Consider the following 19,154-nt stretch of genomic DNA (forward strand, 5'->3'; position numbering starts at 1 on the left):
GCACTTTGGTTGTGTGATCAAGGGAGAGCAAGGGAGTTTGGCTTCAACCTGAATAGAGGGTGATATATTGAACCCTGATATGTTTGCTATTGCTACAAACACTTAAACTAATGGATACAGGCTCAAACTTAGACAAAGGAAAGTAGACAGTTTAGATTTACCAACTTTACACAAGACGGTAGTGAATGTGAGGGATGGGACTGCCTGAGGAGGTAGACAATGTGAAACAATTAAGAGAGAGTTGGTTAGATGTTTGAGGGAGTGAGTGATTGAGGGGGATTAATTTTGAGGAGTGGCCAGATAGACTGAAGCGTGTTTTCTTGGCCTGTATTTTTTAAAGATATATGTTCCTATGGATGTCAGTGCTGGAAATGGAACAATTTTCTACGTTCATCATCCAGGGTCAGTGTCAGACATTTCCAGGTCAGGTGTAGCAGGAATCTCATTGATCAACATTTGTACCTTCCACAAACTCCATCTCACAGGACATTATTTTCTCCAGCTTTCTCCTTTAAGTCTCTGAATGAGATTACCAACTTCGTGCCAATTCATGATGAATTATGTGCTGCGGTGGGACTGGGGATAATACTTGCTAAAATTATTGCATAATCGCAGTCATCAAAGAGAATTACAACCCATCAGTCTCTGCTGGAATTGCAGTCAGCTCCCAGAGTTGAAAGGGCCTTGGGTTAACCCAATGCTTAAACCAATTCTCTCACCTTTTTTTAAGACACTTCAATTTTCCACCATTGTTTCCAAATCTGATTGGCTTTGATTCCGTAATATATACTTCTCCAAATCGAGAGGCAAAAATTAGCATTTCAAAACCAGAAGGAATTGTACACAGAGCTGAATTTACCATGTCTGATGAGTACAGAGATTCTGTCACAAGCAGCACAGATCCACAGCCGGTAAACATCACGATGTGTGAGTCAATAATGCAGACTTCCATAAAAGTGAAAGAGTTGACAACAATGGCACCTGACCTTGCTTTAAGAGCGGAAAGACCAAACATTTAATTTCAGTGCACAAGTGGGAAGCAGGTGACAGTTGTCAGGGCAATTTCATTTCTAGTTTGACCTGCTTTTCTGCAAAATCATAGAATTAGGACAAGTGGAGGCCATTGAGCCTAATGAGAGTGTCAGCTCTCTGAAAGAGAAATTCATTTTGTCCCAGTCCCCTGCGCTTTTAAGATTTTTCTTTTACAAATATAAATCTACTTCCTTTTAAAAATCTATTATGGACTCTGCTTTCGTAACTCTTTCTGGCAAGGTATTATGGGGTAAATTTTAACTTTCACCGCAGTGCAGTAAAATGGTGGTCGTGGATTGGTCGTCCATTATAAACCCCATTCATTTTGCTTTCCATTGACTTCAATGGAAATAAAAAAGCAAACGTTCTCCTAGATTCCCCCTTTGTTGTTTAGTAATGATATAAAGGTAAATGGTTCAAACAGTTAGCGTACACATTGTCGATGTTATCTCCTGGACTGATTTTGATTGCCTAAGTGGGTTGGATAGGAATTTTCCACATTTTTTATTCCCTTATTGGCCCTGGGTTTCTCTGCCTCTCCCAGGATATTAGATGGTTGCAGAGTGGGAGTGAGGTACGAAATGTTCACTCATGATGCTTCAAGTACCATGAGTATGGGGCAGGATTAATGGGCCAGATAATCTTTGCCTCCCTGTATGTTCGTCACTTTAGTTACTGATCACTGACCAGTTACTTTATTACAAACCCTCACAATTTAGAATCCTCTTTATCAGATCTCCTTTCAACCTTCTTTGTTCTAGTGATGAAACCAACAGTTTCTCTCATCTCTCCTTATAACTAAAGCCTCCCATCCTTGGTATCATCTTCGTGAATCTCTTCTGTCCTCTTTCTAAGAACATCCTTCCTAAAACAGCGTAAGCATTCCCAGCTTCCTTGCTCACAAATGGTGCCTAAGCACCAGTATTAGTTTAATTCCTTTCTCTGTGATCTCTCCATTGCCCCTGGCATTTCGCTGTCTTTATTATAGATTTACATAGGATATACAGTACAGAAAGAAACCATTCAGCACAATCAGTCCATGCCACTGTTTATGCTCCATTTGAGCCTCTCCCCGTCCTTCCTCATCTAACCCTATCAGTATAACCCTCTATTCCCTTCTCCTTCATATCCTTATCTAGCTTTCCCTTAAATACATCAATACAACTTGCCTCATATACTTCCTGCGGTAGCGTGTTGGACATTCTTACCACTCGCTGGATAAAGAAGTTTCTTCTGTTCTTGCCGGTATCTTATATTGATGGACTGTAGTTTTGCTGTTGCTCTCAAGTGGAAACACCCTCTCTGTCTCCACACTTATCAAAATCTTCTCACCACTTAGCCTTCTCTCTTCAAGAGAGGAGACCCCCAGCCTGTTCATCCTTTCCTGAGACGTATAACCTCACAGTTCTGGTATCACCTTTATAAACCTTTTTTGCACCCTCTCCAGTGCCTCTATATCCTTTTTATAATATGACGACTAAAACTGTAGATTATCCGTTAAGTGTGGTCTAATGAAGGTCAAGTTTAGCATTAACTTTTCCATTTTTCAATTCTATCCCTTTAAAAATAAACCCTAGTGCTTGATTTGCATTTTTAATACGTTATTAATCTGTGCACTACGTTTAGTGTTTTGTACTCCCAGATCCCTTTGTTCCTCTACCCCATTTAGCTGCTTAGTTTCCAAATATGTGTCCTCCTTATTTTTCTTATCAAAATGTAATATCTCACAATCATCTTTATTGAAATTCATTTACCAGTTATATGCCTATCTTGCAAGTTTATTATCAATCCAACCTAAGGTCGTTTTTACCTTCCTTACCACTGTCACACATTGCGTTGGTCATTTCGATAATGTATTCACCAGTATCCCAGATGCCCCTCCTGTGTTGTATCCTTCTGTTATTCCCTTACCAAGTTTAATCACCATGCAGTTTCCCCATCAAACAACATCTGCCACTTGTCAGCCCAACCCCCTAATCTATACAGATCACCTGGTTTGGTTCACTTGGCTCATGTGATTTTCAGCTTCCTCTTTCCAATCATTAGAATATATAGACCATTTCAACATCTGCCTCGACCACCAAAACATTATGTAACGAATAATGAGTCTACGCTAATCCCCTCTCTCAATTCTCAAGCAGCTCCATCCACACTGACCTTTTAGGAACATAGGAAATAGGAGCAGGAGTAGGCCATTCGGCCCTGAGTCACATGAAGCTCTGTTGGGGAGCAGCAAAATCAAAATATTTACCCTTTAATCTTATGTACTATTTGTATTTTGTTCCAGCTAATCACCCTCTGGACAATGACTGACATAAATGAAACACTCACAGGCAATCCATCTTTTCCAGGTACACCCTGTAATGAGAAGTTACAGTTAGAAAAGGGTGTTAGATTATCAATACTATTAAAAGTACACAAATGTTTCTGTTAGGCCAGTGGCATAGTGGTTAAACATTTTGCCTCACAGGTTTTGATCAAAGTTTGAATTTCAGCAGAGATTACAGTGAACATGGTGCTCTGTAAATGCTTGGGTAGCAGATTGCCGGGAGTTTTGCTCTGGCTCACTAATGTTTGAGTTGACCACTCAAGAGTGCAACCCTTATCAGTTGGCTCGCATTCTTGTTGGCAGGCCACAAGCCCCATGGTGTACACTGCTCTAAAGTAGCATTTGAAACATGGCTGTAACATTGGTTTGGCAGACATTAGGGGATACTTCGAACCTGGAAATCTTTTTTCTTGTCCAAGGTTGGTTAAACAAAGGAGCAAGCAACACAGCTGCATTAAAATCCACCCTTAATTTACTCACTGGTTTACCATCTTTTCCTGGAGGACCTGGTGGGCCCATTGGCCCTGGTGGGCCAGGCTCTACAGGATTAACTTCTTTCACTGTGGGCAGGCCAGGAGGTCCAGGGATGCCTGGTTCACCTTTGTCGCCCTTGAATCCAGGTGATCCCAGTTCATCTTCACCCTACAGATAAATCAATAAAAGCCACAGAAATAGTCTTTAAATGGAATGATATTGTAAATGGTTTAAGGGTTAAGGATCCACTGAGCAGAAACAGCAGCAAATATATTTAAAGTTTGATGGATTAGTAGATTTACCATATTGTATTGTGTTGTATTGTTCAGTACGTTAGAATCATAGAACCATAGAGTGTAACACTACAGAAACTGGCCTTTCATCCTAGGGAACATGCACCAATGTTTTTCTCCACTCAGTCTAATCCCACACTCCTGCTTCCTCCTCATAAACTCTACTCTTTTCTTCTAATTCTCTTTTATAAGAATTTTTGGACTCAACAAAAGTTTGTGGTAGAGAATTCCACATTCCAACCAACCACTGTGTAAGAACTTTTTTAAAAAATCCCTACAATTCATTTGTGATTACCTTATATGTGTACCCTCTTATTACCAGTTCGTTGAGCAACAGAAACAATCTATCTTTATTTATCACATCATTACACTTTGGGACATATGCTAAATTTATGACTTTTTATTGTTGGATAGAGCGAGTATTAATGGAGTTAACACTAAAAGTCGTAAGCTCAAAAACAACCTGCATTTATATAAAAGCAAAATACTGCAGATGCTGGAAATCTGAAGCAATAACAGAAAATGCTGGAAATACTCAGCAGGTCTGGCAGCATCTGTGGAGAGAGAAAGAGAGTTATCGACCTGAAATGTTAACTCTGCTTTTCTCTTCACAGATGCTGCCTGACCTGCTGAGTATTTCCAGCATTTTCTGTTTTTGTTTCTGCATTTATAGAATGCCTCTGAAATAGAGAAGAAAAACATTCCAAGTGGCTTCACAGAGGCCAAAGGAGAAAATAAACTTCGAGCCTAGGAAGGAGATATTTGGAGGGATTGTCAAAGAGGTGGGTTTTATGGTTGGTCTTAAGGGAAGAGAGGGAGTTGGAGAACTGAAGAGATTTAGAGAGGAAATTCCAGAATCTGGGACAGTGGCACAGTGGTTAGCACTGCAGCCTCACAGCTCCAGGGACCCGGGTTCAATTCTAGGTACTGCCTGTGTGGAATTTGCAAGTTCTCCCTGTGATTGCGTGGGTTTCTGCCCGGTGCTCCGGTTTCCTCCCACAGCCAAAGACTTGCAGGTGATAGGTAAATTGGCCATTGTAAATTGCCCCTAGTGTAGGTAGGTGGTAGGGAATATGGGATTAATGTAGGGTTAGTATAAATGTTCTTGGTCGGCACAGACTCGGTGGGCCGAAGGGCCTGTTTCAGTGCTGTACCTCTAAATAAATAAATAAAAAGACAGTTGAAAGTCTGGCTGTGAATGGCAGAATGAAGGGAGGTGGGATGCACAAGAGAAATGGATATTTTTGGGGGCGGTTATAGGGTTAGAGGAGATTACAGAGATGGGGAAGGGTGAGGCCATGAGGAATTTAAACACCAAGATGAGATTTTTAAACTTGAGCAGTCAGTGGAACGGAAGCCAATGTAGGTGAGTGAGCAGAAGGGTGAATGGGACTTGATGCGAATATAGGCAGCAAAATTTTGGATGAGCTCAGTGAGGTGAAAATTAGGAGGCCAGACAGGACAGCATTGGAATAGGCAAGTCTGGAGTTAACACAAGCATGGAGATGAGTTTTAGACAGGGGCAGAAGCAGGCGATGTTACAGTGATGGAAGTAAGCTATCTGTGTGATGGAGAGCAGATGGGGTCAGAAGCTTAGCTCAGGATCGAATAGGATGCTGGGATTGTGAACATTATGGTTCAGCCGATGACAGCAGCTGGTGAGGATAATGGAATTGGTGGCAAAGATACAGAGTTTGTGGTTTCAGTCTTCCCGAAATTTAGCTGGAGGGAATCACGTTTCATTCAAGACTGGATATCTGAGACACAGTCTGACAGCACAGAGGCCATGGAGGGATTGAGAGGGGTACTGGCAAGGTAGAGCTGTGTGTGATCAGTGCACATGTGGAAGCTGACCCCATATCTTCAGCTTATATCACCAAGGGACAGCATGTAGACAAGGAAGCAGAAAGAAAAAATCCTTGAGGGACTCCAGAGGTAATAGCGTGGGGGTGGGAAAAGAAGCCATTGCTGGAGATAATGAATGTTCTTTACATGTAATTAGACTGCCAGTTTCAGTATGTTTCAAACAACACATTTAATTCCATTAGATTTCCTTAAAGGTGATCCTACACTCCCAGTGGGAAGCTGCACTCACAGGGTCAGAGAATCAGTGCACTGAATACGCAGTACACAGATTTTTCAGGACTCTTAATCATAAAATAACACGCTGTAGACTCTGTAGCAATAGATATCCTTGTCTTAATTACATAATAGTGGAAATGTGTCCTCCACTCCTGTATGACGCCTACACATAATATCCTGCACCATTCAGCCTCTGTACTTCTGATTGTTTGTTGGGCGGCTATGCTGTTGATACCTGTGCAAGCACTCCACCACATTCTAAAGCCTCCAATGGAAGCTGCACCTACCTGTAGAATCCATTTGCTCAATATGGAGCACATTATTTCTCTTTAGGGACGCACCCTAATTACCTATCTAAACAGTCTAAGGCAGATCATGGCCAAGCCTTAGGAACACCTAAGGGCTCAGCCAGCTAAAATCACAGAGCCCGCCAGCATAACAGACTGTAAGCTTCCCACTGATTGTCCATTCAGGGCTACTCTACCTCTTAGGCTATTGGTTTAGCAGGAGCTGAATGGGAAAAATCCTAGTTTTCATTAACTGGATATTGCTCCAGGTTCTGTCAGCAGGCCAAGTGACTGATTGATTATCAACAGTACAACACAAAAGCAAAATGCTGGAAATCTGAAATAAAAACAGAAAGTGCTGGAAATACTCAATAGGTCAGGCAGCTTCTGTGGAGAGAGAGAAGCAAAGTTAACGTTTCAGGTCTGTGACCTTTCATCAGAACTATCAGCCAGGAAGGGCACGGGTGGCCAATAGTGAATGAGAGAGGGAAGGAGGTACAGAGCAGGCTGGCCTCAACCGTGTGCTCGGCTTCAATGGTGCACTGCGGTTAGAAGTCCAGGCTAAAGTGGCGTCACTGTTGTGGGGAGGAAACAGTCTGGATCCAGCAAGTGGAGCCTTTGCAAATGGCGCAGTGATGGTGACGGTTCCTTCTTTACCTTATCCATCCCAAACCCTATTGCAGACACCAAGTTGAGAACACTTGCTTGAGAATATTCCATCAAAGAATAACAAAAGCAATACAAGAGGGACTGTGGGGTACAATTGCTACCATATGCTTACTTCCATCAAGGGGCCACCTAATGTTCAATAAGCAAGTATCAGACATAACCAGTAATGCTAACTGCAGCAGCAAGCTGAAGGACTGAGGTTTGGGATGAGACTTGGATCTCTGTTATCACACTGTTAACGTAGGATGCTCTTGGCTTTTAAAACCCTTCCATTACAATCAAACTAAACATCCAATAGCCAAGAGGCCATGGCTGTGTGCTAGTCACATTTCTCAGGTAATTTAGTCCAGAAAGATCTTATCAATAAAGAAAAACAGACAGTGATGCCTTTTACAGTGGACACCAACAGTGTGGACCATAATTTATCATATTTCAGTAATCCATGGGGTCTGACACCTAGTGTCATCCCAACTGAGCACATCCAGTAAAGTGCTGCTGTGAGCAGCACAGAGTCAGTCAGATGTGAACTAAAGGGGGTAGATTTTAACTTTGGACCGACCAGGAATGGAGTTTACCTTGTGGGTTCCAGTCAAAGTTTCTGGTTGGGGGCCCCTATGCTTTACTAGACAAAGATACTCAGTAGTAGTTGGAGTTTCCTCTATATTTGTGCCCAAAGACACGCATAATTTGTGTGCAAACCAAACAGATGCTTAAGAAGTGGCAAAATGTTGGGCATAGGTAAGTTACAAATGCAACTACAAAACACCCAAGTCTCCTCGATCTTTTACGTCCATCCGTCAACACCTCTGTCCAAATGAATCTCCACCCACAATACTGTCCTCCAATTGCACTTGTCAGGGGGTCTCTCTATGTTGCAACTAGATTTTCAGGTGCAGCGGGAAATAAAGTCAGTTTCTGCTGAACTATTGCAACGTTCTGAGTATTATTTAAAACTTAACTTCACTGAGACCCGCTCTGTATATCCTGTTTGCTTGAATGGATTTTTATGGCAAACGTATGCCACATTAAATATTGAAAACCTTCCCCAATTGCGAGTTCTTAAACATCCTGTGCCTGATGTGCAAGAATAATGTTCAATGTGCTGAAACTTAAAATTTTACAGATCAAAGATGAAATACACTGCTGTGGGTTTGGCATTTCCTTGGGCCCCAATTGTTTATGCTAATTAATGCCCATTTTGAGTTCAGGCATATTCAATTGAGTTTAGGAGGACAGCTGCATGTTTTCAACAACAGCAAAATGAGTGTAACATCTGAGTTGCACCCACAAAGGACATTCCAGACCTTTGATCTGCTAGATACTGGATTCCTGACTGGTCCAGGGGCCCCTACACATCTGCATGGTTCTGACACCATCTCCGGGGCAGGTTCTGGGCAGTTGGGAGGAATAGCACTTGCATCAGCTGCCCATAGTCCACGCCAAGAGGTTTGAGCTATTCTGAGGCCTCGTTTCAATACTAACGGCAAAAACACAAGCACAGTTCTGATGCTAACAGGCACACTGCGGAAGGGGGAATGGAGGGTTCACTGGCTCCAACATTGAGTCGAGCTTAAAGTCTATGCTGGTTGGGGTGGGGTGGGGGTGTAGATGGGAGGATGCTATCATGGGAAGTGGCAGTGTGGACGGGCTAGCAGTTGGCCCCTTCTGGGCCCACAAATATCTAACCCCAGCTCCCAACCCCAAATGTAACTTTTCCTAAGCAGTCCTATAAGGACACTGGTTAGGCAGCTCAGTGCCTAGTATGAACGGCAGACAGTGCACATTGCATGATTCACACATGCTCACACATCACACACTACCTCAAATTGCGTTGTGGTTCTATGTATGACATAGAGCTCCCAAGTAGCATGCTACAAATATACTTCCACCTGAAACAGGCGGTCATCTGGACACACAGCTGCACAATCACACCAATAAACCCTTATTATGTACGTCAGTGTCAGTAATGAGGGAAACAACATTAGCAGCTCAAATCCGGGAACAGGGGCTAAATTAATACAAACACATGGTCACTTGGCTCTGCGTGTCATCTTTTTCTAACCATCTGGAAAGGATAGCGATCTTGGAATTGGACCTTCGCCGTGTTTATTGAAATCTTGCGGGAAATCACTCTGTTGCTCACTCAGTGCATGAAGCGAACAATTCACTTGCGCCCTTTGTCAAACCCAAGCAATAAAAACCATTGCTTTCAGACTAAAATTTAGCACAGAGATTTTTGGCAGAAAACTTGAGTTCCCCCAAAAACATCTGTTTGCAATTGTGTCCCTGTTTTTCACATCTGCTCTACAGAATGGTTTAGATTCTGAAGTTTGCTAGCGATACAAAGTTACGCAGGGAAGTAAGTAGTAAGGAGGACATGAAAGCTGCAAAAGGATTTAGACAGGTGAAGGAGTGTGCAAGAAGATGACAGATGGAGTATAATGTGGGGAAATGTTAGTTATCCACTTTGGAAGGAAAAATTTAAAAAGCTGATTTTCAATGTTGGTGTTCAGAGGGACCTGGACGTCCTCATACACAAGTCACAGAAAGTTAGCATACAGGTACAGAAATCAATTAGGAAAGCAAATAGTATGTTAGCCTTTACTACAAAAGGACAGGAAGCAACGAGTGGGCATAAGTGGGGCATTTTCAAGTTGACAGGCAGTGAATAGTGGAGTGCTGAAAGGATCAGTGCAATTGTTCACTTTGGTCGTAAGAATAGAAAAGCAGAATATTTTTTAAAAGGTGTGAAACTTGTGTCGATGTTCAAAGAGACTTGGGTGTGCTTGTACAAGGAATGCAGAAAGTTAGCATGCAGGTACAGCAAGCAATTAGGAACGCAAACGGCATGTTGGCCTTTATTGCAAGGGGATTGTAGTACAGGAATAAGGAAGCATTGCTACAATTGTACAGGGTTTTAGTGAGACCACATCTGGAATAGTGTGTGCAGTTCTGGTCTCCACATTTAAGAAAGGATATACCTGCACTGGAGGCGGTACAGTGAAGGTTCACTAAACTGGTCTCTGGGATGAGGGGGTTGTCCTATGATTAGAGGCTGAGTAAATTGGGCCTATACTCTCCGGAGTGTAGAAGAATGAGAAGTGATCTGATTGAGACATACATAATTCTGAAGGGGCTAGATAGGGTACACACTGAGAGATTGTTTCCATTGGTCGGGGAATCTAAAAAACGGGGGCACAGTCTCAGGATAAGGGGTTGATGATTTAGGACTGAGATGAGGAGAAATTACTTCACCCAAAGGGTTGTGAATCTTTGGAATTTTCTAGAGGTTTGTGGATGCTCCATCAATGAATATATTTAAGGTTGGGATAGACAAATTTTTGATCTCTCAGAGAATCAAGAGATATGGTGAGTGGGCAGAAAAATAGAGTTGAAGCCTAAGATCAACCAAGATCGTTTTGAATGGCGGAGCAGGTTCGATGGATCATATGGTCTTCTCCTGCTCCTATTTCTTGTGCTGTTGTGTTCTTATATAAGAGTGAAGAAATCTTCCTGCAATTATATAGGGCCTTGGTGAGACCACACCTGGAGTAGAGTCATAGAGTCATTTGGGGCATAGAAGGAGGCCATTCAGCCCGTCAAGTCTATGCCGGCTCTCCGCAGAGCAATCCAGTCCGTCCCACTCCCCCACTTGATCCCTGTAACCCTGCAAGTTTGTTTCCTTCAAGTGCCCATCCAATTCCCTTTTGAAATCATTGATTGTCTCCGCTTCCACCACCCCGTGGGCAGCGAGTTCCAGGTCATCACCACTCGCTACATAAAAAAGTTCTTCCGCATATTCCCCCTGCATCTCTTGCCCAAAACCTTCAATCTGTGTCCCCTAGTCCTTGTACCATCAGTTAATGGGAACAGTTTTTCCGTATCTAACTTATCTAATGATTTACACCTTGTACACCACTATTAAATTCCCCCCTCAATCTCCTTTGCTCCAAGGAGAACAAACTCAGCTTCTCCACCCTAACCTTATAACTAAAATCCCTCATCCCTGGACTCATTCTGGTAAATCTCCTCTGCACCCTCTCAAGGCCCCTCACATCCTTCCTAAAGTGTGGTGACCAGAACTAGATGCGATACTCCAGTTGGTGCCTAACCAGAGCTTTATAAAGGGTTAGCATAACTTCCCTACTTTTGTACTCCATGCATCTATTGATGAAGTGCAAGATTCCATATGCTTTGCTAAACTCTCTCTTGATATGTCCTGCCATTTTCAAAGATCGATGCACATGCACCCCCAAGTCCCTCGATTCTACACTCTTTAGAATTATGCCATTAAGTCTATATTACTTCATCCCTATCCTTCTGCCAAAATACATCACCTCATACTTGTCTGTATTAATTTCCATCTACCACATGTCTGCCTATTCTGCTAGCCTATCTATGTCCTGTTGCAGCGTTCATATCATCCTCACTGTTTGCCACTCCTCCAAGTTTGGCACCATCACCAAATTTTGAAATTCAACTCTATATTCCAAGATCCAAGTCATTTACATATAGCAAAAAAAAAACTTGCTTTAGAGTCAGTGCAGAAATAGATTCACTGATTCTTGGAATTGCATGGATTATCCTATGAGTATTGATTGAGTGGACTAGACCTATATTCCCTACAATTTAGGAAAATGACAGGTGATCTCATTGAAGCATATAAAATTCTTAAGGGGCCTGACAGGGATAGATGCTGGGAGGATGTTTTCCCTGGTTAGGAAATCTAGAGCAAGGGGTCACAGTCATAGAATAAAGGGTTGGTCATTTAGGACTGCGATGAGGAGAAATGTCTTCACTCAAAGGGGGAGGGGAATTCTCTACTGCAGAGAGCTCTGAATGCTCAGTCATTGAGTATATTCAAGTCAGAGATTGACAGATTTTCAGATATTAAGGGAATCAAGGGACATGGGATAGTACAGGAAAATGTAGCTGAAGTAGAAGATCAGCCATGATCTTATTAAATGGCAGTGCAGCCTCGAGGGGCTGAATGGCCTACTCATGCTCCTGTTCTTATTCTTATGTTTCCTGCTCAAAGCTCACACAATGCTGATAACTTTATTGCTTCCGACAGTGCATCTTACCAAGGAGCCCTGATCCGTCCACTTTGAGGTTAGCTGCAATTCTCCCAGGGGCAACCTAAAATTCACCGCAAACTAAAAGCTTAGCTAATTTCCGATCAATACTCAGTTTGGAGACAGGATCACAGGTAAAGTACTGAAAAGTTCTTTAACTTAGCAAAGGCCCAGGAATTAGTCAGCTCTCAGCAAGGGGATTTTAAATGCTGCTGTTTATATCTGATAGCCAGGGTTGGCAGTTGGTGCCAGCCAACAGTGGTAGTATTCCTACCTCAGAGTCAGACGGTCATGGGTTCAAGCCCTATGCTAGAGACTTGAGCACATATTCTAGGTTGACACTTCAGTGCAGTACTGAGGGAGTGCTGCATTGTTGGAGGTGCCATTTCTTGGATGAGATGTTAAACCAAGGCCTGTTTTTGCACTCAGGTGGACATATAAGGTCCCATGGCATTATTTGAAGAAGTCAGACCAATATCAGTTAAAATATTTGTTGTTCATTATCTCATGTTTGGTATATGTCATTGCTGTCCGTGTGACCTCGTTTGTGCAAACCAGCTACTGCATTTCCTACATTGCAAGTTACTACACTTCAAAAAGTACTTCATTATCTGTAAAGAGCTTTGGGTCTTGAGGTTGTGAAAACAGAGAAATATAAGTTTATTCTTTCTAAGGCCTCAAGATTGCCCCTTTTTCTGTAGCCAGTTATCCTCCTTCAATAAAACTCACTGTTGCCTGATTTTTTTCTCTCTCACCAATTTGCTCTATCAAGTCTTTCCGCTTGGCCCAGTCCCTGAAATTGTTGCAGGGATACTGTTGCACAACTGCAAAACAACAGCTGCCAAGTCACTGTTACTCATGGGTAAGCCTCAATGATGAGCATTTGCAGCTTATTCAGCTATGGGGGAACATCATGGCCGAGCCCAGTCATAGAAACATAGAAAATAGGAGCAGGAGTAGGCCATTTGGCCCTTCGAGCCTGCTCCGCCATTCATTATGATCATGGCTGATCATCCAACTCAGTAGCCTGTTCTGGCTTTTGCCCCATACCCTTTGATCCCTTTAGACCCAAGAGCTATATCTAACTCCTTTTTGAAAACATTCAATGTTTTGGCCTCAACTGCTTTCTGTGGAAGCGAATTCCACAGGCTCACAGAAATTTCTCCTCATCTCAATCCTGAAAGGTTTACCCCATATCCTCAGACTATGACCCCTGGTTCTAGACTCCCCCACCAACAGGAACATCCTTCCTGCATCTACCATGTCAAGTTCTGTTAGAATTTTATAGGTTTCTATGAGATCCCCCCTCACTCTTCTGAACTCCAGCGAATATAATCCTAACCGACTCAATCTCTCCTCGTATGTCCGTCCCGCCGTCCAAGGAATCAGTCTGGTAAACCTTCACTGCACTCCCTCTATAGCAAGAACATCCTTCCCCAGATAAGGAGACCAAAACTGCACACAATATTCCAGGTGTGGCCTCAGCAAGGCCCTGTATAACTGCAGCAAGAAATCCCTGCTCCTGTACTCGAATCCTCTCGCTGTGAAGGCCAACATACCATTTGACTTTTTTACCGCCTGTTGGACCTGCATGCTTACTTTCAGTGACTGGTGTACGAGAACACCCAGGTCTCGCTGCATATTCCCCTCTCTCAGTTTATAGCCATTCAGATAATAATCTGCCTTTCTGTTTTTGCTACCAAAGTGGATAACCTCACATTTATCCACATTATATGAGGTATCAGCTGGGAAGATAAGTTTCAGCTTAAAGTAAATTACCTTTTGTTTCGGCGGACCAGGGGACTGCTGGGTAAGTAAACCTATATATTTGGGCAGTGGCTAAACCCGAAACACTACAAGTGTAGTGTCTCCCACGCATACTTCTCCTCTAACCAAAAAAAAAGGACTCTTGTGTGGGGGGTTTGGTAAGATAAGGTTTTCCTTTTTTTTAAATCTCTGTTGTCCATTTAGTGCGGAGGGGATGGAAGCTAGGGCAGTTACATGCTCCTCTTGCAGGATGTGGGAGGTGAGGGTCACCACTTGTGTCCCTGCTGACTTCACCTGTGAGAAGTGCACCCAACTCCAGCTCCTCACAGACCGCGTTAGGGAACTGGAGCTGGAGCTGGATGAACTTCGGATCATGCGGGAGGCCGAGGGGGTGATAGAGAGCAGTTATAGGGAAGTAGTGACACCTAAGTCACAGGATAAAGGTAGCTGGGTGACCGTCAGGGGAGGGAAAGGGAACAGGCGCACAGTGCAGGGATCCCCTGTGGCCGTTCCCCTCAATAAACGTATACCGTTTTGTATATGGTTGTGGGGGACGACCTACCAGAGGAAAGCCACAGTGGCCATGTCTCGGCACTGAGCCTGGCTCAGTGGCTCAGAAGGGAAGGGGGGAGAATAGGAGAGCGATAGTGACAGGAGATTCAATAGTTAGAGGAACAGACAGGAGATTCTGTGGTCGCTAACGAGACTCCCGGATGGTATGTTGCCTCCCGGGTGCCAGGGTCAGGGATGTCTCGGATCAAGTCCACAGGATTCTTAAGGGGGAGGGGGAGCAGCCAGAGGTCGTGGTACATATCAGTATCAATGACATAGCTAGGAAAAGGGATGAGGACCTGAAAAGCGAATATAGGGAGTTAGGTTGGAAGCTGAAAGGCAGGACCGAGCAGAGTAGTAATCTCAGGATTGTTACCGGTGCCATGTGCTAGTGAGGCTAGAAACAGGGAGCAAGTGCAGCTGAACACGTAGCTACAGAACTGGTGTAGGAGGGAGGGATTCAGATATGTGGATCATTGGGATACCTTCTGGGGAAGGTGGGACCTGTACAAGAAGGACGGGTTGCATCTGAACTGGAGGGGCACCAATATTCTGGGCGGGAGGTTTGCTAGAGCTCTTCGGGAGGGTTTAAACTAGTTTGGCAGGGGGATGGGAACCACAGCCACGGATCAGTGGATGGGGTAGCTGTTGAACAGGCAGATACAGAGTGCAGAGAGTCTGTGAAGAAGGTTAGACAGTTGACAGGGCAAAGTTTCAGCCAGTATGATGGGTTGAAGTGTGTCTATTTTAACGCAAGAATTGTCAGGAATAAGGGTGATGAACTTAGAGCATGGATCAGTACTTGGAGCTACGATGTTGTGGCCATTACGGAGATGTGGATATCACAAGGGCAGGAATGGATGTTGGATGTTCCAGGGTTTAGATGTTTCAAAAGGAATAGGGAGGGAGGTAAAAGAGGTGGGGGAGTGGCATTGTTAAACAGGGATAGTATCACAGCTACAGAAAGGGAGGTCGTCGAGGAGGGTTTGTCTACTGAGTCATTATGGGTGGAAGTCAGAAACAGGAAAGGAGCAGTCACTTTGTTGGGAGTTTTCTATAGACCCCCCAATAGCAGCAGAGACATGGAGCAACAGATTGGGAGGCAGATTTTGGAAAGGTGCAGAAGTAACAGGGTTGTTGTCATGGGTGACTTCAACTTCCCTACTATTGATTGGAACCTCCTTAGTGCAAATAGTTTGGATGGAGCAGTTTTTGTCAGGTGTGTCCAGGAAGGTTTTCTGACTCAATATGTAGATAGGCCGACTAGAGGGGAGACTATGTTGGACTTGGTGCTTGGCAACGAACCAGGCCAGGTGGCAGATCTCTCGGTGGGAGAGCATTTCGGTGATAGTGATCACAACTCCCTGACCTTTACTATAGTCATGGAGAGGGACAGGAGCAGACGGGATGGGAAAATATTTAATTGGGGGAGGAACTGGGGAGCATAAATTGGGAACAGATGTTCTCAGGGAAATGCACGACAGAAATGTGGAGGTTGTTTAGGGAGCACTTGCTGCGACTGCTGGATAGGTTTGTCCCGATGAGGCAGGGAAGGGATGGTAGGGTGAAGGAACCTTGGATGACAAGAGATGTGGAACAGCTAGTCAAGAGGAAGAAGGAAGCTTACTTAAGGTTGAGGAAGCAAGGATCAGACAGGGCTCTAGAGGGTTACAAGGTAGCCAGGAAGGAACTGAAGGAGAGCTGGAAGGAGACATGAAAAAGTCTTGGCGGGTAGGATTAAGGAAAGTTCAAGGCGTTCTACACTTACGTGAGGAACAAGAGGATGGCCAGAGTGAGGGTAGGGCCGATCAGAGATAGTGGAGGGAACTTGTGCCTGGAGTCGGAGGAGGTAGGGGAGGTCCTAAATGAATACTTTGCTTCAGTATTCACTAGTGAGAGGAACCTGGTCGTTTGTGAGGACAGCGTGGAACAGGCTGATATGCTTGAACAGGTTGAGGTTAAGAGGGAGGATGTGCTGGAAATTTTGAATGATATGAGGACAGATAAGTCCCCGGGGCCAGACGGGATATACCCAAGGATATTACGGGAAGCGAAGGAAGAGATTGCCGCACCTTTGGCGATGATCTTTGCGTCTTCACTGTCCACTGGAGTAGTACCAGATGATTGGAGGGTGGCAAATGTTGTTCCCTTGTTCAAGAAAGGGAATAGGGATAACCCTGGGAATTATAGACCAGTCAGTCTTACGTCGGTAGTGGGCAAATTATTGGAGAGGATTCTGAGAGACAGGATTTATGATTACTTGGAAAAGCATGGTTTGATTAGAGACAGTCAGCATGGCTTTGTGAGGGGCAGGTCATGCCTCACAAGCCTTATTGAATTCTTTGAAGATGTGACAAAACACATTGATGAAGGAAGAGCAGTGGATGTGGTGTATCTGGATTTTAGCAAGGCATTTGATAAGGTTCCCCATGGTAGGCTCATTCAGAAAGTAAGGAGGCATGGGATACAGGGAAAGTTGGCTGTCTGGATACAAAATTGGCTGGCCCATAGAAGTCAGAGGGTGGTAGTAGATGGAAAGTATTCAGCATGGAGCTCGGTGACCAGTGGTGTTCCACAAGGATCTGTTCTGGGACCTCTGCTCTTTGTGATTTTTATAAATGACTTGGATGAGGAAGTGGAAGGCTGGGTTAGCAAGTTTGCCGATGACACGAAGGTTGCTGGAGTTGTGGATAGTGTGGAAGGCTGTTGTAGGTTGCAACGGGACATTGACAGGATGCAGAGCTGGGCTGAGAAGTGGCAGATGGAGTTCAACCTGGAAAAGTGTGAAGTGATTCATTTTGGAAGGTTGAATTTGAATGCGGAATACAGGCTTAAAGACAGGATTCTTGGTAGTGTGGAGGAACAGAGGGATCTTGGGGTCCATGTCCATAGATCGCTCAAAGTTGCCACCCAAGTTGATAGGGTTGTTAAGAAGGCGTATGGTGTATTGGCTTTCATTAACAGGGGGATTGAGTTTAAGAGCCGCGAGGTTATGCTGCAGCTCTATAAAGCCCTGGTTCGACCACACTTGGAATATTGTGTTCAGTTCTGGTCGCCTCATTATAGGAAGGATGTGGAAGCTTTAGAGAGGGTGCAGAGGAGATTTACCAGGATGCTGCCTGGACTGGAGGGCATGTCCTATGAAGAAAGATTGAGGGAGCTTGGGCTTTTCTCATTGGAGCGAAGAAGGATGAGAGGTGACTTGATAGAGGGGTACAAGATGATGAGAGGCATAGATAGAGTGGATAGTCGGAGACTTTTTCCCAGGGTGGAAAGGGCTATCACCAGGGGGCATAATTTTAGGGTGATTGGAGGAAGGTTTCGGGGAGATGTCAGAGGTACGTTCTTTACACAGAGAGTGGTGGGTGCGTGGAATGCGCTGCCAGCGGTGGTAGTAGAAGCAGATACATTAGGGGCATTTAAGCGACTCTTGGATAGGTACATGGATGATAGTAGAATGAAGGGTAGGTAGTTAGTTTGACCTTAGAGTAGGTTAAAGGTTCGGCACAACATCGTGGGCCGAAGGGCTTGTACTGTGCTGTACTGTTCTATGTTCTATACTGCATCTGCCATGCATTAGCCCATCCACTCAACTTGTCCAAATCACCCTGAAGCCTCTCTGCATCCTCCTCACAACTCACCCTCCCACCCAGTTTTGTGTCATCTGCAAATTTGGAGATATTAAATTTAGTTCCCTCATCTGAATCATTAATGTATATTGTGAATAGCTGGGGTCCTAGCGGTACCCCACTAGTCACTGCCCGCCATTCGGAAAAAGACCCATTTATCCCTACTCTTTGTTTCCTGTCCGCCAACCAATTTTCTATCCATCGCAATACACTATCCCCAATCCCATGCACTTTAATTTTACATGCTAATCTCTTATGTGGGACTTTGTCGAAAGTCTTCTGAAAGTCCAAATAAACCACAACCACTGGATCTCCTTCATCAACTCTACTAGTTACATCCTCGAAGAATTCTGGTAGATTTGTCAAGCACGATTTCCCTTTCGTAAATCCATGCTGACTCTGTCGAATTCTACCACTGTTCTCCAAGTGCTCTGCTATAAAATCTTTGATAATGGACTCTGGAATTTTCCCCACTACCGACATCAGGCTGACTGGTCTATAATTCCCTGCTTTCTCTCTACCTCCCTTTTTAAATAGTGGGGTTACATTAGCTACCCTCCAATCTGTAGGAACTGTTCCAGAGTCTATAGAATCTTGGAAGATGACCACCAATGCATCCACTATTTCTAGGGCCACTTCCTGGTTAAGTACCAGTCCAGTCCTCAGCTGATGCCTATACACACACACTTGCACCAGGGGCCATTGGTATGGCTGGAGACCAGCACATACCATTCATATCCAGCCAGGCAGTTTTATTCTACAGAGGTTATTAGGGCAGGGTTGCTTGAGCTCAAGCCTGCATATGCCCACTTCCATTGTTCTGCTGCAGCACCTGGCAGCGGAGGTTGAAGAAAAACTAATAAAGAATGAACTCCTCATCAAATTCATACTGGGTGTAATTAAAGCAGAGAATTCCACCGTACCTGACTGTAGATTATTGTTAATGCTGCCAGGCAGATTTTTTG

At 44.1% G+C, this 19,154-nt stretch overlaps 1 protein-coding gene across 2 annotated transcripts in view; it reads right to left on the reverse strand.

Moving 5' to 3' along the window:
* The window catches only part of LOC137370090 (collagen alpha-1(XV) chain-like), a 304,386-nt gene that overhangs the window by 118,575 nt on the left and 166,657 nt on the right, over positions 1–19,154 (reverse strand). For both annotated transcript variants that reach the window (XM_068032221.1, XM_068032220.1), the window contains exons 9-10: positions 3,842–4,003; positions 3,364–3,390 (exon numbers count right to left, since the gene is read on the reverse strand). In XM_068032221.1, coding sequence (XP_067888322.1) covers positions 3,364–3,390; positions 3,842–4,003 — 189 coding nt within the window. The remainder of the gene's footprint in view (positions 1–3,363; positions 3,391–3,841; positions 4,004–19,154) is intronic.

This window comes from Heterodontus francisci, chromosome 5, assembly GCF_036365525.1.
Source record: "Heterodontus francisci isolate sHetFra1 chromosome 5, sHetFra1.hap1, whole genome shotgun sequence".
NCBI classification, from domain to species: Eukaryota; Metazoa; Chordata; class Chondrichthyes; order Heterodontiformes; family Heterodontidae; genus Heterodontus; species Heterodontus francisci.